Here is a 20,222-nt window from a genome sequence, read left to right as displayed (position 1 = left end):
TGATGAATGAATTGATAGATATAGGTGGTTGGTGATGAATGAATCAATAAAGGTGGTGGTTCTGGACTGAATTTCCTGCACACGATCTAATGAAAGTTTTGAGTAAAGTAGTTTTGGGTTATGTTATTAATTGCTTTAAAAAATACGTTTAATGAAAATTATGTTATAGTTTTTATTTTATCTTTAGGATGCATTAAAATAGGGATTTCCATTAAAATTGGGATTCTTTGTTACTTTTGAGTATATAACAAAAAGAAGTTACGCTTTGTTGTTAGTGTATAAAGCGTTTTTTTTTTTGTGTAACAAAAAAAAGCATTTTTTTTTCAAATATAAATATAAAAACAAAAAACGCAAACTTCATGAAAATTATGTTAAATAGTTTTTATTTTATCTTTAGGATGCATTAAAATAGGGATTTCCATTAAAATTGGGATTCTTTGTTACTTTTGAGTATATAACAAAAAGAAGTTACGCTTTGTTGTTAGTGTATAAAGCGTTTTTTTTTCAAATATAAATAAAAAAACAAAAAACGCAACGTGCAAAGTAGGATTTATGGAAAAGTAGGATTTAGTGGGACCAGGACATTTGATTTGTTTTTTTAGTTTGGATTTGTTTTTTGGGAAAAAGTTTAGATTTGTTTTTTTTTTTTTTAAGTTTAGATTTAGTTTGTTATATATAATATACATAACAAAGGTTTGTTATTTATATGATAAAAGAATTAAAAAAGGCTTGTACCAAATTTTTTTTTTAAAAAAAAGGTGTGCTTTGTTACTGCAATCCATTTTTCATAAAAATTCAAAAAATATTTGAAATATGCTATGCAGGGGATCGAACAGGGGACCTGTTAGTTAATGTACATTAAATCAGATAATAAAATGGCGCTTTTTTTTAACCTATAAGCGCTATCTTTCTCAAGCATACAATAGCGCTCTTTTTAACCTATAAGCGCTATTTAAGGTTGATTTATATATAGCGCTTTTCATAAAAAGTGCCATATACGATTAATCATGTTTTTTTATTTAAATAACTATTATTTTTATTTAGCCTATACTGACGCTTTCAATACAAAGCGCTATATATACTTAAAATGATAGATAGCGCTTTTTCAAAAAAGCGCTAGCTAAGACCTCCGTGTTTTAATTTATAGCGCTTTAGTGTTAAAAGCGCTATTTATGAGGCGCTATATTTTCCCAATTTTGTAGTAGTGCTTCCTCCTTCTTTCATTGTTAAGTTGAGGACGCTGGACTTCTCTCCTATCATGTGTCTTGAGCAACCGCTGTCTAGGTACCATGATCTTTGCTTTGGTGTTGCTCTTAGACATACCTGCATCATTGACATTTTCAGATTTAGGTACCCATTGTCCTATGGGTCCTGAAAGGTTAGTACTTAAGGCTTTACTCTTCACTCCTTGTACCTTGTGCTGTGAATTGGGTTGCTTCTGATTAACCATTACCTTTGGTTTTGGTACTTCAGAAGCAGTAACTGTCTTCTTCTGAAATTTAGACTTCAGAACCTCAGATTTTGGTTTCACCAGACTCTGAGGTACAGGTTCTGATCTTTTCAGGATCCTGATCTTTGAAGTCTTGGAATCAGATTTGATCATAGCCTTTGACTTAGAGTTCTTTGGCTTTGAAGTAATCTTAGCCTTAGAACTAGAAGCTTCAGGTTCTGATTGAACAACAGTTTCCAACTCAGCACCTTCAGGTACAAAAACTGTTTTCAGACCTTCCTTGATGCATTCACAACATGCTTTGAGACTGATTTCATTTGGTTTCCCTCCTGAAAAACTAATCCCTTTGCCATTGTTTCTGTAAATGCTATAAATCATAGAAGCCACTCTGCTTCTGTCAATGCCAGATATGATAAAATCCTCAAGAGCAATTTCATGGTTGCTTAAAGGTTTCTCATTACAATTTTCTTGTAGCTTCTGACATAAGAATCTGAGCTTGTCTTCATATGTTTTACAAATGAAGTCAAAGCTCCTAAGTCCTTCTTCAGAAGCTTTCAGATCCAATAGAGTTGATTTTTGTTGTTTCATTAAATCAACATATTTTTCTTTTAAATCCTTCAACTCATTGGTTCTTACTTCAAAATGTGTAAGGAGTTCTTTAAGTGACTCAACAAGTTCATTTCTGGGAATTTTGGAATATACCTCGTTTTCATCTTCTGAGTCTGAATCTGATCCAGCTTCTGAAGTTGCTGTTGCTACCAACCCAACCGCTATCTTTGCATCTTCATCAGCTTCCTCTTTATCAGATCCAGATTCACTTCCCAAATCATCCCAGGTTGCCATTAAACTCTGCTTAATCTGCTTCTTGAATTTGCTTGGTTTGAATGTAGACCTCTTTGACTTGTCCTTTGACTTTTCCCTTTGAAGATCAGGGCATTCAGCAATGAAGTGTCCAGGCTTTTTACAGTTGAAGCATCCCTTCTGATCTTATTTCCTTGAGCTTCTGGAGTTACTCCTTCTGGTGAGAACCTTTCTGTTCTTCTTGGCCAGATACTGAAGTCTATTTGAGAGCATGGCCATTTCAGCAGCATCTGGTTCAGAATCTGAACTTGATTGTTCCTCCTCTTCAGACTCAACCACTTTGAGAGCTTTTGATGACTTGTCTTTGGATGAAAGAGCTATTGATTTACTCTTCTTAGTAGACTCATGTTCATTAAGACTTAACTCATGAACTTTGAGAGAACTAACAAGATCTTCGACACTTAAAGTGTTTAAATCTTTAGCTTCCTCAATGGCAGTCACCTTTGGTCTCCATCTTGCAGACAAGCTTCTGAGTATCTTGCTCACATGGTCAGAAGCAACATAGCTCTTCTTTAGAATTTGTAGCCCAGAGACTAAGGTCTGAAACCTTAAGTACATCTCCTCAATAGTTTCATCATCCTTCATCTTAAATAACTCATACTGATGTACAAGCATGAGAGCTTTAGCTTCTTTGACCTTCTTGCTGCCTTCGTAGTTTGAACAGAGGGAAGCAAACATAGCTTTAGCAGTGGATTTGTCACTCATCTTCATGTACTCTGCTTTGGGTATAGCAGTGACAAGGGCTCCTCTGATAATATGATGCTTCTTGTAGAGTTTCCTCAGCTCAGGAGTATGTCTCTTTCTGTCCACAACAGCTCCTTCTTCATCAAGGACTAAGTCACCAACACCATCTTCTAGAATATCCCATAGTTCTTCATCTAGGCTCATGATATAACTATAGAAGTTGGTTTTCCACCAAGAAAATTCTTCAGCATCTCCGTTGAACTTTGGAATCTTTCCAACACTGGATTTCTTACTATCACTATAATCATGTGAGACATTTTTATAGCTAGTATCACCAGAACCAGTAGGAGTTGGAATAGGACCACACATGTTTTTCTCAGATCTTTGACTGTTACACGGTTAAGTGATACACAACAGACCAGGGCTCTAGATACCAATTGAAGGTGAGAAAAACACAAGAAGGGGGGTTGAATTGTGTTTTTGAAAAATTCTTTGTTTCTCTAAAACTGAACACACTTGACCAGAAGCTAATTGAGACAGCTTCTGAAGTGATTATCAGAATCTAAATGCAGCGGAATAAAACAGAGAGAGAAGAAGAACGACACAAAGCAGTTATCCTGGTTCCTTCCACAATCCGGAAGTAGTCCAGTCCCCCTTGCACTTCCAAGGAGATTTCACTAAGAGTAATATCTGATTACAATTGCTCAAGCACACAAGCAAGAGACTTCCTTTGCTCAAGAACACAATCAAGAGACTTCCTGCTCAAGCACAACTGCAAGAGACTTCTAACTAAACAAAATTACACAGAAAATTGTTTAAGGTTGAACACTTGATATACAATCAGAGGTGCTCACAATACAAATCAGATACAGACTCAATGAACTTAAGAATTTCTAAGGTATGACTTTGAGACACAGAAATTCTAAGTGAATGCAGAACAATTTCAGCAGAGGTTTGGCACTTGTAAAAATGATGAGAGTCTGTTGTTCAGCATTGCCAATTCTCTAAGTCTTCACTCCTTTATATAGAGGTGTGAAAGAGACGTTGTGAAATTGCCAGCACATCAAAGAGTCGTTGTTGAAGCTTGATCTTTCACCTTTGATCTTTTGCCTGATTTGGTTGTTGTCCTATGAAGAACCAATTTGAAATCCATTCCTTATCCAAAGGAACATATATGCAGGCGAAACCGTATTCTGGAGCTGTTGTCTTGTCTTGTAACGTGGACACAAAACAGAGTAGTGGAGAACGTGGTTGTACACTTCGTACAATAGTACAATGTCAACGCTTTCGTCCAAATTGCAAACACAAGCCTTCAAACATCTTTGAAATGACCGTTGCAAAATTCCACTAATCCTTTGTTGTGTTTTCGAATCCAATAGACAGCTTTTGCAGTGATGATTCTTCAATTCTTGAATCTTTTGCAAATCCAGTTGATCTTCAGCTTCTGGTGAAATGACTTCTGATGAGGCAGCTTCTGATGATGCAGCTTCTGGCTGATACAGCTTCTGATAACGCAGCTTCTGATGATGTGGCTTCTGGACCTCTTGTCTTCATGAGCACTATTCTTCAGGAGCGCTTTACTAACTTCAGAAGCGGCTTTTCTCTTCAGGAGCGCTTTACCTTCAGAAGCACTAAGCTTCAATTTTGTTGATTCCTTTTACTCTTTATTTGCTCATTCAGAACCAATAAATGATGTAACTTTTTAACTATGGTCCTGTACACTTGAACAAATATTAGCTAGTCCAATTTACAATTTTTAATACCTTGTTATCATCAAAACTCTTTAAGGTTCATTGTTAAACACATTTTGTTCCAACATTCTCTTTAACTATAGTGATTGTTGAATCAATTGGGAGTATTAAACATAAACCATGGTTGAAACAATCTTTAACCTTAGTTAACAAAGTTTTTCTTTTGACTGAGACTTTAAAATAGTTAAAGTACACTTCACATGGCATAGCCAATTGCCCATTCAAAGCTAAATTATTTAACTAGTAAGTGAATGATCTGATGAGCTGGTTATCTATTCCGAATGAAAAAAATGTGTTGGTAGCTAACATCAACATGTTTTCCAAAAAAAAGAAATAAATAAACTAAGATTGACATGCATTGTTTAACTACCGATTAATTAATAAACACTAAGAACTCATATTTTGATCTTTATGCTGTCAAGGTACTCAATAAAATATTTAACAATGACAGAGGAAAATTCAGAGGAAAATTCGAAGTCAGTGATCTTTATGCTATATAATCTTGAAGGACTAAGAGCTTTTTCCTCACAATTCATCTCACTCACAATAACAGAAAGTTAAAATCAAAGATACAACAAAATATATATACACAATAATAGAATAACTTGCTAAAAGACACCTTCATAAAAGGTGTCTTCTAGCAAAACCCATATATATATATATATATATATATATATATATATATATATATATATATATATAGTCTGAACAGAGAGTCTATTAGAGTATAGTTTTTCTTTGGTGGAAAAATATATGCAACATAGATTTTGATGGAGTGGAGTCTCGTAATGTGTATTCAGTTAAAGAGATATAAGTGGGATTATGCCTAATTTGTTAAGTTCTTCGGGTCCTATATGGTTGAAGGTTTGGCATAAATCAGTTTTTTTAAGAGTTCGTTTCATTTGGAGATTGACGAGGATCCAAATCCGTAGAGGTGAGACACAGTTTTCTTTTTTATAGGAGTGGAACACACTCAAATATCCAAAAGTGAATATCTCTAATATGGATGTGCTTAACGTATTCTCCAACTTTAGGATGGCTTATTGTTTATATTCCCACAAGATAACCAATCAGTAGCACAAAGTCGTTTTTCTATTAATAATAAAAAAATGAGTAGGTAATTTGTACAGCTAACATTGATGTGCAATATTGTTTAATTTATATTATTATTATTACAGCTAATTGCCACTAATTGAATCAATTATTTGCTCATGTACGACAAATATTAAAAAGAAAAAATAATTACAAATGATGTCAAGGTACTGGATAATTATTAAACAATGACCGAGAGGGAAACAAAAATTCTAAGTGTTCACACCGTTGGACTTTATGCTATATAAATCATGAAAGGACTAATAGCTTTCCTCATCTCTCATCTCACTCACAATACTACCAAATTCAAATCAAAGATACAACAAAATGTGTGACACTGCACTTTCCTGTGCTTGTGATCAATTGATTCCACTAGCCCGTGATCACTTGCTTCCACTCTTGAAGGAAGCATTCAACATGATTAGGGGTGTTCCAAAAGAAATTGCAGAATTGAAAGATAAACACAAAAGCATTGAAGACTTCATCAACGATGCGGATAGAAGAGCCGATGATGTAGAAGACAAGGAAATCAAAGACATGATCAAGCAGCTGATAGAAGCATCTTTTCACATTGAAGATGTCATTGATGATTATATCTTCCTTGAGGAACACCAACCTTCTGATCCAGGATGCGCTGCTGCTATTGACTTGCTCAAAACTTCAAAACTACGTCTCCAAATTGCTTACAAGATTCAGAACATCAATTCCCGAATTAGAAAAATAAATGAAACAAGTAAAAAAGATCATGGCTTCCAAATCCCATCTTCGGATAAGCCATCAAGTAGTTCTGCAACAAGTGACAAAGCCTCACTATTGCACAACCTTCAAGACAATTCCATTTATATGGATGAAGCTGATCTTGTGGGCTTTGAAGAGCCAAGAGACAAATTGATTGATTGGCTAATAAAGGGAAGAGCACAGCGCACAGTTGTCTCCATTGTTGGAATGGGAGGACTGGGAAAAACCACTCTAGCCAGAAAAGTTTTTGACAACCAAAAGGTAGTTAAGCACTTTGACTGTCTTTTATGGATCACGGTGTCTCAATCATTCAATATTGAAAAAGTGTTGAGGGACATGTTGCTCGAGATTTGCAAAAAACAAGGGAAAGATCCTCCTCAGAGTCTCCGTCAAATGGATCGAAAGCAATTAGTTGATGAAGTGAGAAACTACTTGCTAGAAAAAAGGTACGTTGTAGTGTTTGATGATGTATGGGAGTCACATTTTTGGAATGATATTGACCATGCCATGATTGACAACAAAAAGGGTTCTAGGATATTAATCACAACAAGGAAGATGGATGTTGCATATGCTTGTAAGAAATCCTCTTCTATTGAAGTGTATGAACTGAAAATTTTATCTGATGAACAATCTTTGGAATTGTTTAATAAGAAGGTGTTCCATGACGAATGTTGTCCAAAATATCTTATTGATATATATATCTTCCAAAATTGTTAAAAAATGCAATGGATTACCACTCGCAATTGTAGTCATTGGTGGTATTTTAGCTTCCAAAGATAGGAATCCAAATGAATGGTCTAAGTTTAGTGAAAGTATAAATGCAGATCAGTCAAATGAATATTCCATAATAAGAAAAATTTTAGGATTTAGTTACCATGATTTGCCTTACTATACCTCAAGTCATGTTTCTTGTATTTAGGATTATATCCTGAAGACTATAAAGTTCATTCAAAGACATTGACTCGTCAATGGGTTGCTGAAGGGTTTGTGAAAGAAGACAGGGAAAGGACATTGGAAGAGGTTGCAGAAGGATATTTGATAGAGTTGATCCATAGAAGTTTGGTCCAAGTAGATTCAATCAGTATTGATGGAAGAGCAAGAAGTTGTTGTGTTCATGATCTAGTGCATGAAATGATCCTTAAAAAGTACGAGGATTTAAGATTTTGCCAGAATATCATTGAGGGAAGAAAATTGCCTTTAAGTGGAATGATTCGGCGCCTATCAATAGCACCCAATTCTGATAATCTAATGGAAGGTATTGAAAGCTCACATGTTCGATCACTGCTAGTTCTCGAACCTAATACATTACCTAAATCCTTTGTAAGGACGATCCCTGCAAAATATAGGCGGTTGAAGGTGCTTGCTTTGAGCTCAAAACAACTTGAAATTCCTCATGATTTAGGAAGTTTGAACCACTTGAAATTTTTTGGGTTCAGGCTGATTGGAGAAAAATATTCTGAACTTCCAAAATCCATTGGCATGCTCGTGAACCTAGAGACTTTGGATTTAAGATCTACAGAGTTTGAGAATTGTAATATGCCGAAGGAGATTTGCAAGCTTAGAAAGCTACGTCATTTTTTAGGCGATTGTCTGTCTTTGATTCAATTGAAGGATGGTATTGGAGGAATGACATCCCTACAAAGTCTAAGTAGGGTACGCTTAGATGATGGTGAAGATGAAAATGATAATAGGGTAGTAGAGCTAATCATAGAGCTAGGAAAGTTAACAGAACTTAGGGAATTGGGCTTGGTTGTTGTTAGTAGTAAATATATGAGTGTTATATCTTCCTCAGTCAATAAGATGCAACAACTAGAGAAACTACATATTTTTGGAATAGAATTAGACATTTTCATTGATCTGGATTTGAATTCACCCCCACCTAGGCTTCAACATCTTAAACTCTTTGGATATTTAAATAAGTTTCCTGAGTGGATTTCAAAACTCCAAAATCTTGTTAAGCTGGATTTGCCACGTTTGAAGGAAGTGAATGATGTAATGAAATTACTCCAAAGTATGCCAAACTTGTTGTCCCTCCATATCTCTGGAGAGGAAAGAGATTATGAAGACAAATTGGAAAGGTTACATTTTGAAGATGGATGGTTTATGAATTTGAAGGAACTATATCTTCGTGGTTTCTGTAACTTGAGCTACATCCTTATTGACGAAGGTGCATTGGTTTCTCTGAAAAAGCTCACTTTATGGTACATTCCCCAACTGATGACGCTACCAACTGGCATTCAACACTTACAGCTTGATGTTCTCTGTCTTACTGATATGAATAGGAAACTTGTAAAGAGCATTGATCCTGATGAAGGAGAAAAGCATTTGATCTTCATGCAAGTGCCCTCTATAGAAATATTTTTTACAACAATTGATAGAGCGCGGGCCGTATACTAGAGAGCATTGTTCCTGATGAAGTAGAAGAGCATTGGATCTTCGAGTGGAAAAAATGGTATGCTTAAATTTCTAATCAATTTGAAAGAAAAAAAATTGAAGTAATATTTACTGCTTAGTCATTAAAGTACAAGCATTATGTAATTTTTTAAAATAAATATCGACTTTTGCATCCTTTTACTTTTCTTATGAATACACTCTTGTTTAATTTTACATAAATCTCTCATTTTTTGGCAAGGTTCTAAACTCTTGTTTATATTAAACTATTTTTTGAATGGCATCCTTATATTAAACTGTCTAATCATTATAATGACTGTGTTTCATATTGATAATTTGGTGTGAACTACAGGTGACGGTTATCAGTGGACTTTTATGTCAGTGGCATTGCTTCATTCTGTTCCAGTTTTGGCACTTCCTTTCCTCAATAAAAAAGAATGTGTTGTTTTTCATTGTTATTTTACTCAAGAAAATTGAGTTGTTTATGATGTATAATATATGTTGTGAGATTTGGTTGTTGCTTTTACTTATCTTTGGAGCTCCGATTCTTTTTCTTATTGTATTTTTCATGTTTATATTGAGTTAGAGTACTCTTTATACTCATTTCTATATATGATAACTTTGGGATTTAAAAAAGTATCTATTATTATTACTAGAGCAAATACTCTTCATAAAAAATAACTTACGGGTTCAAAAAAAAATTACTATTAGAGCAAATTACAATAACCGCTTGTTAAATTGTCACTCACACCCCCTTAATTTTGCCAAATATATTAATCTCCTTTCACCTTATCATTGTGAACCTCCTTGAAGCTGCTCACAAGCCTTCTTACTCTTTTGTTGTTATGCTGCTCACAATGTTAAAGTGTAGATAACTAAGAGGAATAAACAATTACTTGCATAACAATTACTTGTAGTAATTGGTTAACTTGTAAATGCCATATCTGTTTTAACAGTTAGTTAGTTATAACTGTTATTAACCATATCTGTTAGCTAATCATAGTTTAGTTAAGAGGATTGAGTTGTTGTTCTATATATATGCTGTAAGCAACTCATTGTAAAGTTAGATTTTGTGAATGAATTCTTCTGTTTTCAATGCAGTTACACTTTGTTCATAGTATCTTTCTATGTTAGGTTTCTCATGTATGGAGAATCAAGTTCATCATTTTACACACACCAAGGCATGAGAGTGAAAGTTGAAGCTTTGGTGGATGATGTTTATAACGTGCATGTGCTTTATCCTACAACATCGATTAGTGTCCCTCAAATCGTTTCTTCAAATTGAATATTTTATTTAATTTCTATGATTGCAAATTTCAGTGAGGGAGTGGCGATTTAATCAAAGCAACTGCAATGGTAGCAGCTTCAACAGTGAGAATATTTTTAGTTGCTTTTGAGTCGGTGTGTCAGTGTGTGTAGTGTCATGTATCTTGTACTTTGTGGGTAGTTGGCTAGGTTGGGAGTTGGTCTTGCTTGGTTGTTTTGTTGGGTTTTTCGAGGTGTTGGTGTCTTTAGGGGTTAGGAAGAGGGCCATGATAGGTTTTATTTCATTGTGACATGTAATTGTTGGTAGGGTGCAAATAGGCCAAGGCTGCCCGATACAGGCATATGACCTGACCTATTTAAAGCTCGGCTCAAGCTTTTTGTGATGTCTATTTAATTAAGTTAATTAAATATCGTATTAGGTCTATAAGAAAGGTTAGAGCACTCTCCTTCTAACACTTTCTCTAGTTGAAATTCATAGACGTGATCATACCGGTCAATTTATATATAATATCTCTTTCATTATTGTTATTGTTGAATTTGTCTTTATAAACTCCGACCTTCATATGATTTGGTTATGTTGTATCAGACGTATTGGTGTGATTAGTCATTCATAAGATTTGGCTATTTAGTAGCATGCCTATTCTTGTGCTTACAGTTTGGTAAAACTGTACATATTTAGTATTAGGTCTAAAAGAAATGTTAGAGCACTCTCTTTCTAACACTTTCTCTAGTTGAAAGTCATAGACGTGATCTTGATTTTTCTACAAGGGTACAACTAACGAATGATGACAAGTCTGAGTCTATTTAAAAAACACATTTTTAATGCTAAATTGCCAAAATATATTAACTAAATCAAACTTGCTCTATCTGTCTTTTCTTTTACTAATCAATGAGAAAGATAATCCTGATCTTGATTTCTTATATGAATTAACAATGACAAGTTTAATCTATTAAAAAAGCAATGTTTAATGTTATGTCATCGATATAATTTTTTTTTTTGAGAAAAAGTCATCAATATAAATTAGCTGAATACAACTTGCTCAATATATTTATTAAAGAATGACCAATGGTGTTTAACAATATTTTATCTTTACGCTGGCTAAATTGAATAACGCAATTTGAAGCGGAGGGTGTTTTTCTTGTATCTATACTATACAAATAAAGTAGTTTTGTGTGACTTTTTCTTCCAATTATACTATTAAGCAAATTTAATGAATGCTATTTTGCTGGTGTCATTTAGAAAGATAAGAATTTATGTTATAGATATTATATTTTTTTGAAATATACTATATTTGTTATATTGTTGGTATCATTGAAAAAGATAAATATAGTTTGTTACAATATGAATGTACAAAATGTCAATTATTTGCACCTATAATTTTAATCAAAATTTCATAAAAACTACCTTTCATAATTTATACATATTAATGCAATAAAAACAGACAAAAGGGTATGGAGTGCCATCTAAACGCCAGTTGAATATGAATATAAAATATGTGTTAGTAGTTGCACAGAAAATTCCTAATAAAAAAACTAATCAAATCAGATGATTAAGGCAATCAGTGTTTTAAAACAATGAAGATGGTGATGAACAAAAATGAAGATGATAACACAATCAAATTTCTATGCTAATTAAACGTTTTATATTTATTAGTAGATTAAGGAAATTAATTTTAGTTTTAAAATGTTTATTATTGAATTAAAAGAATTTGTAATGACATGTATATTACAATTGTCCACCTAGGTGTTCCACATAAGCAAAATTGAAGAATATTTAAAATTGGGGGACCAAAAAGTTGGATTTTAAAATGGGAGGTGAGTGGGGGGAGGGGGGACCAAAAGTACATTTTAATATTATTCAAATAATTGTTTATTGAGACTTCTGATTTAGGATTGAGCCCTCAATTGTAATTCTTTCCTTAAAAAAAAATCAACACTAAAAAACATAAGTAGATTCAAGTATGTGGTTGTTACTTGTAATATAAAAACATTGAATTTGGAAAAAGTGTCAAGAAATATTAGGGTTTAATAAATACCTTTTATTTATATGTGTATAAGTGACATGAGCCGCTGTTGATGGAGAATTTGTTAAGTTTGGATGAAGCTTTTTAGGAAGCCAAACTTTACCTAGTCCGTTTAATAAAAAAGTTCAAACTTTTTATGAAACCTATTTAATTAAATAGGTTGGATTAAGATTTACGAACAAGCATATTAGACCCATCAGACCGACTTATTTATATATAATATCTCTTCCATCACTGTTATTGTTGAATTTTTCTTTATAAACTTCAATCTTCATACGGTTTGGTTATGTAGTAGCAAACATAAGATTTGACCTATTTAGTATTATGCCTATTATTTTTGCTATCCAATTCGAATCATGGAAGTGGATTTTGGATAGACGGTGTTGTGAAAGTGACTCAAAATTGGAGAAATTGAGGTTTCTGGAAACAGCCAATTCGGGGCCCGAATGGTGTTGTCCGGGCCCAAATTTGCACTGTTTTTCAGCCTGACAACGCGTGAAAAATTGGTGCTCGAATGGAGGAATTCGGGGCCCGAATTGTCAAAGCAAAAAAATAAAATTGTAACATATTTTGGTCCAGATTTGTTCCAGTTTTTTTAGGATTCTTTTACTATAAATATAGACCATGTATTAGAGTAAACCTTGAGATAGAGGGGGCTGAAACAAGGGTTTAGAAAGGCAACAACAAAACTAGGGTTTGTATAGAGTTTGCTCTTGGCAACAAACACTAGGGTTTGAGGGTTGATTCACCTTGGGAAACACTATTAGGATTGAGTTTCTTGCTTACGAGAAGAGATTGAGACTTTGGGTAGAATTAGGCGGGAGACTTATTTTTGTAACCCATTGATATCTCTTTTGTAAAATTACTCATCATTGTAGTGAAACGGAGGGCCACTCTCTCCCCAGACTAGGTCAATTTGGACCAAACTGGATAAACAGATTCTTTTGTGTTCTCTCTGTCTTTCTCGTTGTTTTCTACTTTTGACTTGTGTTTATAACTTCCATACACTTTGTTTTGGTTGCTTGATTATTACTTGCTCCACACATCAAGTATTTATGGGTGTGATTTTTCATCGTATTCACAACAGACGGTCTACTTACCATTGTTTATTTTAAGTGTAAAAAGTCGCTCCGAAATTCCCAAATTAGTTCTTGTGTTGTTCAATTTAGCTAATTTATATTGTTACCATTGTTTATCTTAGCCTCACAACCTCAAGTCATGTTTCTTGTATTTTGGATTATATCCGGAAGACGGTGTAATTTCTACGAAGGCATTGACTCAACAATGGATGGGTGAAGGGTTTGTGAAAGAAGAAAGGGGAAGGACATTAGAAGAGGTTGCAGAAGCATATTTACTAGAGTTGATCCGTAGAAGTTTGGTGGAGGTGGCTTCACTCAGTATTGATGGAAGGGTAAAAAGGTGTCGTGTTCATGATCTATTGCATGCAATGATCCTTGAGAAATACGAGGATTTAAGTTTTTGCAAGAATATTACTGAGGACCAACAATTGTCTTTAACTGGAATGATTCGTCGCCTATCAATTGCAACTAGTACTGATAACTTAATGAAAAGTATTGTAAACTCACATGTTCGATCATTGATTGTTCCCGCACCTAAAACATTACTTGAATCATTTGTAAGGACCATCCCTGCAAAATATAGGCGGTTGAAGGTGCTTGCTTTGATGCATGGGGAATTTCTTGAAATTCCTAATGATTTGGGAAGTTTGAACCACTTGAAATATTTTGAGTTCCCGATGATTGAAGGAAGATATTCTGGACTTCCAAAATCCATTGGCATGCTCGTGAACCTAGAGACTTTGGATTTCAGATATCGAAATTTCAAAATTCATAATATGCCAAAGGAGATTTGCAAGTTTAGAAAGCTACGCCATTTTTTAGGATGTCGTATGTCTTTGATTCAGTTGAAGGATGGTATTGGAGAAATGACATCCTTACAGACTCTAAATTCGGTTTATTTAGATGATGGTGAAGATGAAAATGATAATAGAGTGGTAGAGCTAATAGAAGAGCTTGGAAAGCTAGATCAGCTTAGGAAATTGGTCTTGAGAGGTGTTAGGAGTAAATATATGAGTGCTATATCTTCCTCAATCAGTCAGATGCAACAACTGGAGAAACTGAAAATTAGTGGAGTCCTATTTGACACAATCATTGATCTTGATTTGAATTCACCCCCACCTAGGCTTCAACGTGTTAAACTTGAAGGGAATTTAAAGAAATTGCCTGAGTGGATTTCAAAACTCCAAAATCTTGTTAAGCTGAAGGTGACAATTACGAAGGAAGGGAATGATGCAATGAAATTACTCCAAAGTATGCCAAACTTGTTGTCCCTCCATATCAGTAGTAGTTCTTCTGATGACAACTTGGAAAGGTTACATTTTCAAGATGGGTGGTTTAAGAATTTGAAGGAACTACATCTTAGCCGTTTCTGTAACTTGAGTGACATCCTTATTGACGAAGGTGCATTGGGTTCTCTGAAAAAGCTTACTTTAGGCATTATCCCCCAACTGAGAACGTTACCAACTGGTATTTTGTTATGTATTATTGTGACCTCAGCCACCCTCTATCTGCTTATTGTATTTTTCATTTTTGTATTGTGTACTCTTTTCTGTTGTATTTTGTTTTTTATTATTGTCTGTTTCGGTTCCAACATTTTTTTATCACTTAAATTTGCGGAATGTAAATTTTATATATGGTCATAATTGTAGACAAACTAAACTTGTTTGAAACAAATTATATTAATCGTACCATACATGTTCTGTAAAAGGAACCTGTGCAAATAAGTTCATACATAGAAGTAAGTATTACTGAACCAAGAAAAGAAAGTTCATGTGCCAACACAAGAATAATGACATTTTCTGCTGATAAATACGAAGGGCGGCATAGGGAGCTAGAATTTCCACCGCAAAGGATAAGAAAAAAAATCTAGTAAGCTACTTGACAGTCATAGTCCATGAGAAACACTTGATGTTTTAAATTATATGCTACAAATGCGTTTGTTTCAGATGCTGCCTCAATTTCTATTCGAATATAGTTATGCAGTGAGACTTTTGATTTAGGATTGAGCATTCACTTGTAATTCTTTCTCTGTAAAATTTAAACACTGAAAAACATAAATAAATTCAAGTATGTCGTTGTTATATAAAAACATTGAATTTGGAAAAAGTGTCAAGAAATTTTAGGGTTTAATAAATAAATACCTTTTATATGTTGTTGATGGAGAATGGGTCACGTTTGAATGAACAAAATCTTGCTAGAAGAGGAGTTAACGACATTGCAATTCTAGTTTAAAGGAATTCAATGAAAAAAAGATTCAATTCAAAACATTGTTTGTGTTGATTTTGTCTTTGTGAGGTGTATTTTTTTTTTCTCCATCTTAATGTGATGTTTATTTGATTTAACTTGAAACATTTGCTTTCATCAAGTGGAAACATTTTCTGTGATGTGATCAACATTGGAGATTCGGAGACATGAGTATTTGTGATCAATATTTTATGCTATTAACATGGATGTTGTGAGTTTGTCGACAGATTCTTCCTTTATGCCTTTAGTAACAGCCACCTGAATGCATTTACATAATGGAGGTGTAACTCTAAATGCATTTACATAACAGCCACCTTTTCAAATCAGCAATTCTAAATTCTAATTCTATGTAACAGTAGAAAAGCTTATAAGCGACATAGAAAACAGATAAAAATTTGTCTGGAAACAGCTGATTTAGATCAGATTTCCAGCTCTGTAAATCAAGTTTAAAAGTAGTTATATTACTCGATCCAAATTTGATTGCAGGAAATCCAGAACAATTTAGCTTATAGCAATTGAAACTTTAGCTTACTTTCAATGATAATGTACAATATTAAAAGAGAAATCTCACTTGCTCTGAAATGAATTGGTAGATATATATAAAAAAATCAGAAATTTTGTTATGGCATTAATCAATTGCAATCAACAACAAATAATACACACAATAAATAGTCTAAAATTCGATGAACACATACATATAATAAATAACATCTTCCTTGCATTTGTGTATTAAAAGTTAAGGAAATATTATTAAAACTCTATAAATCCAAACCATATGCATCACAAACTCACAAATTAAACAAGTCTTATACATCACTTTCATATCCATTTTCCATATTAGAGGTAGATTAGAAAACTAGTACTAAATCCATGAAAATTCATTTCCTCACAAAATAATTCATGAAAAAACACTACCCTTTTAATAGTGCCTCAAAAAAGCAAGACATTCTTTCAGCAAACCCCAAGTTCAAAATGCAATATACATATGGATTAAAGGGTATTTCAAGCAATTTTGTAAATATTGATAATCAATAATCGAATATACATGTTGATTCTATAATCAATTTATAAACCTTTTTAGATAATGAAATGTACTAGTACCATTACACGTATTGAATATCGGGACAAAGCAACTTACTGAAACATTAGTCACCAACCTAAAGTTCATTGAGAAAATAGTGTTAGTATGTATTACTTAACACTTGAATTATTATATTTTCAACATCCCAACGAAGAATTAGGAATAATATTATTCATCACATTCACTTTTGCACAAATTTAAACTTGTATGTGAGATATTCACTACTAGTGACACAGTTTTCCCTCAAATAAAAACTTTAAAATCCCCATAAATTAAATAACAACAAAAAAAAAAGAAAATAAGGCCAACCTTGGTAGTCATCCACATACCACAATAAGGTTATAGGCCACCATGCCTTTGATAGGAACAAAAAGTAAACAAATAAACCAATTATAAAATCGATTCATCACATGAGGTACCAAATACGTAACTAGTGAAGAGATGCTACGTTGACTAGGAGATGTACCATAACCACAAGAGCATTGGATGCAACGGCGACCGTTGAAACTTTGTATCCCACATGTGAATGCGAAAATGAGGGTGACCAAGAATGTGGGCGAAGATGGAGCTACAAAACCGGAAGCGAAGTTTCAGATAAGCAAAAATTGCAAACGGTGGTTAACATGAAGAGATCGATAGAATACGGGGAGAGAGAGGGAGGGAGAGGCGGGGGGGGGGGGGGGGGGGGGGTGAATTAGGGTTGCCAAAACATAGTGAGCGAGGTTTATAGAGAACGAGTGTGTTTAGTGAGTGAATGAGAAATAGGATTGAGGGAGTTTATAGTGAGTGAGGCTAAAAAATGAACAAATAACAAATAAATGAAAGCGGAGGAATTTTGCTTAAGAGGGAACCTGAAATTTGATTTTTTTTTTAAAGAGAAAACTTGAAAGTTGTTTTAGGGTTTTGTGATAATGTGAACACATGGGAGGAAATATTAGGGTTGGATGGGGAAAATTTTGGGGTTGGTGGGACTCTTGAATTTTGGGTAAAATATTGTTTTAGTACTAACTAGACGTCTACCTGTGTGGGTTGGTAATAGTTTGCCAATAATAATTAGTAAATGATTTAATATATAAAAAACAAAATCTAATATTTACGTAATTAATTTGATTTTGGATTCATAAATCAACATACAAATATAATTGTCTCATGACATTTACTCAATGATTTCGGAAGACACAAATAAAAATAAATAATAATACATTAGAAATGCTCATATTTTGTCATTGTTAACTTTCAAAAAGTTTCAGTCATCAAATGAGAATCATAGAAGTCACCACACCACCACCACCATGTGCAAGAGAGGAGTTCACAGTTCTTGAAAGAAGTTGTGACCAAAAGCACATATGGCCATCCATGCATATGTGAATAATTACACACATAAATAACAAAGATGATATAGCAAACTTGTATTTATTTATTTTCCTTTCTATTTGGTCATTAAAAATCACATATACCCAACCTAAGTTAAAATTATCATAATATTTCAGCACGATAGGAATAGTTGTATGAAGAAACACATTACATTAGTCATCAATGTAACAATCCATTCTAATTAATTGAAAAAAACACTTTGAAATTTTCAACAATGGAAAACAAATCACTAAAATTATAAGTATATTAGAAAAATCCTCTTCATATCTTGCACATTTCATAGTTCAATGAACATACCCCATAAAGAAATAAAATTCCAAACTCCAAAACTATTAATTAGCAAACACAGACAATACATAGATTAGCAGCTTTATAAAAAAAATTAGGATTGTTATCTAAATCATATATCAGTAGATGGCATGAAAAATTTATTAATGGGAGATAGTGAAAAGATAAAACTAATATCAAACCTTGAAAGTTGCTTTTGTTTCTTAACTAAAACAAATACCCTGCAAACCAGTCCATTGCAAAAGTCAAATACTCATGAAGGTAATAATGATACACTAAAATTGAATGAAACTTTGAAAAATTTACCTCTTCAAGAATAATAGAAAGGAAGTTGGGAAGACAGTGAGTATGTAGAGCAAGAACATTGAGCCAACATTAACATGCATAAAAAAATAGAACACAGATATAAACAAATGTAAAATATCATTTCAATTATATAAAAAATCGCAACGTCCGAATACTCGTGGATTTCTTTACCATTTCAAAGAGAATAAGAAAAAGTACCTTATAATGTTCAGCAGAGGAAGAGGCAGAAGCAATGGTTCAACGTTACAACCATAGCAGGTTCTAAACACATTTATAACTACAGAATCTCCTTACTAAAGGAGTACAAATTTGATGTTCACCGCATATAAAATTTCAATACTGAAAATTGAAACAAACACAAGTCCAATTATGACTGAAGAGATGAACAGAATGAAACAATTCTGATGAACATAATGAAACAGCCCAGATGAAAAAACAAATAAAGATGAAAGAATCACCACTTTCATGGTCTCTAATGGCCTCAATCTCTGTATTGATCTTAGATAACTCTGCTCATTCCTCCATATATGTCATTGAGCACAAATTTACAAATCCTCATGCATAATAGCAACAAATAGAAGAAACCCTAAGGCTTTGTTTGGGAGTTTGGAGGGGAAGGGAGGGGAGGGCTTTGGGGGGTTGGAAATATATAGAAAAATGGACAAAAAATTCACATTTTTTTGAAAGACAGTTTTTTATAAAATGATAAACTAATACTTATGATTAATATACTTTTAATTTTAAGAATATTATAACAACATAGATTGAATTTGAAAAATTCATATAAACCCTCCATAACCCCCCAAAACCCTCCCCCAATGCAATTTTTGAGTTCCCCCAAATGAGGGGAATTTTTTGTTATGAGTAAAAAATTAACCTCCAAAGCCCTCTCCTCCCAATGTCTTCTATTTCTTCCACTTGCTCCTTCCTTTTTTCCAAAACCCTCCCCTCCCCTCCCCTCCAAACTCCCAAACAAAGCCTTAAACAACAACAAAAATCACAAAATGCAAACTTTAACAGAGAAGTGGAAGATAAAAATAAAATAAAAAAGATGAGATAAATCAACAGCAAAAACTTGTACAGATAAATAAAAGACTTGAACAACAACAAATTAGAAGAAAAATATCCTACATCATAAACAATTTTTATGTTTTGGGGAAAAACAAAAATACACTTGCTAAGCTTGGTGGCATGACCTAGATCAGTGACTGTGAAACAAATTGGAGGAATGATAGTCACAATGAAAAATGAAAAGAATAAAAACTAGGAAGAGTTGCTTGCTGAGAATATACATTAGAATGAGAATGGAATATAGTTGAAAGGAGGAGAAGTAGAACCGTTGCGAGGAGATAGGGGATGGGTGTTTTTACGGAAATTGGAAATGAAGTGTAGAATTCTTTGTTTGGTAAACTGAGTTGTATTTAATGCAGAAAACATTGATAGGAAAACAAATTATAGGTGTGATTAGCATGATTGAGTCAAGAGTACTATACTACTATAACTAAACAATGTTCACACAATGCATCGAATATCAAAACATAATACAAAGATTCAGTCTTTATCATGCACTGAAATTGGAAGATTAATAGGAAT

The 20,222-nt window shown here is 33.5% G+C and overlaps 1 protein-coding gene and 1 pseudogene across 2 annotated transcripts; both read left to right on the top strand.

Moving 5' to 3' along the window:
- The first annotated feature begins 6,113 nt into the window (after positions 1-6,113).
- On the top strand, positions 6,114-9,578 carry LOC146938477 (disease resistance protein RPM1-like; annotated as a pseudogene). Its single transcript, XR_015031315.1, has 2 exons — positions 6,114-9,028; positions 9,320-9,578. The product of XR_015031315.1 is annotated as a disease resistance protein RPM1-like (transcript).
- Positions 9,579-13,460: 3,882 nt separating this feature from the next.
- Positions 13,461-15,311, top strand: LOC146938476 (disease resistance protein RGA5-like). The gene is made up of 2 exons (XM_085749638.1): positions 13,461-14,803; positions 15,283-15,311. Exons 1-2 carry the CDS (start codon positions 13,546-13,548, stop codon positions 15,309-15,311), a joined length of 1,287 nt encoding a protein of 428 aa, XP_085605764.1. The 5' UTR covers positions 13,461-13,545.
- Positions 15,312-20,222: the final 4,911 nt, after the last annotated feature.

The sequence above is a fragment of the Medicago sativa genome, chromosome 3, assembly GCF_051527215.1.
Source record: "Medicago sativa cultivar Bolivia chromosome 3, Bolivia_mono, whole genome shotgun sequence".
NCBI lineage: Eukaryota > Viridiplantae > Streptophyta > Magnoliopsida > Fabales > Fabaceae > Medicago > Medicago sativa.
The sequence above is the reverse complement of the archived record's forward strand: the minus strand, read 5'-3'. Positions and strand labels throughout refer to the sequence as shown.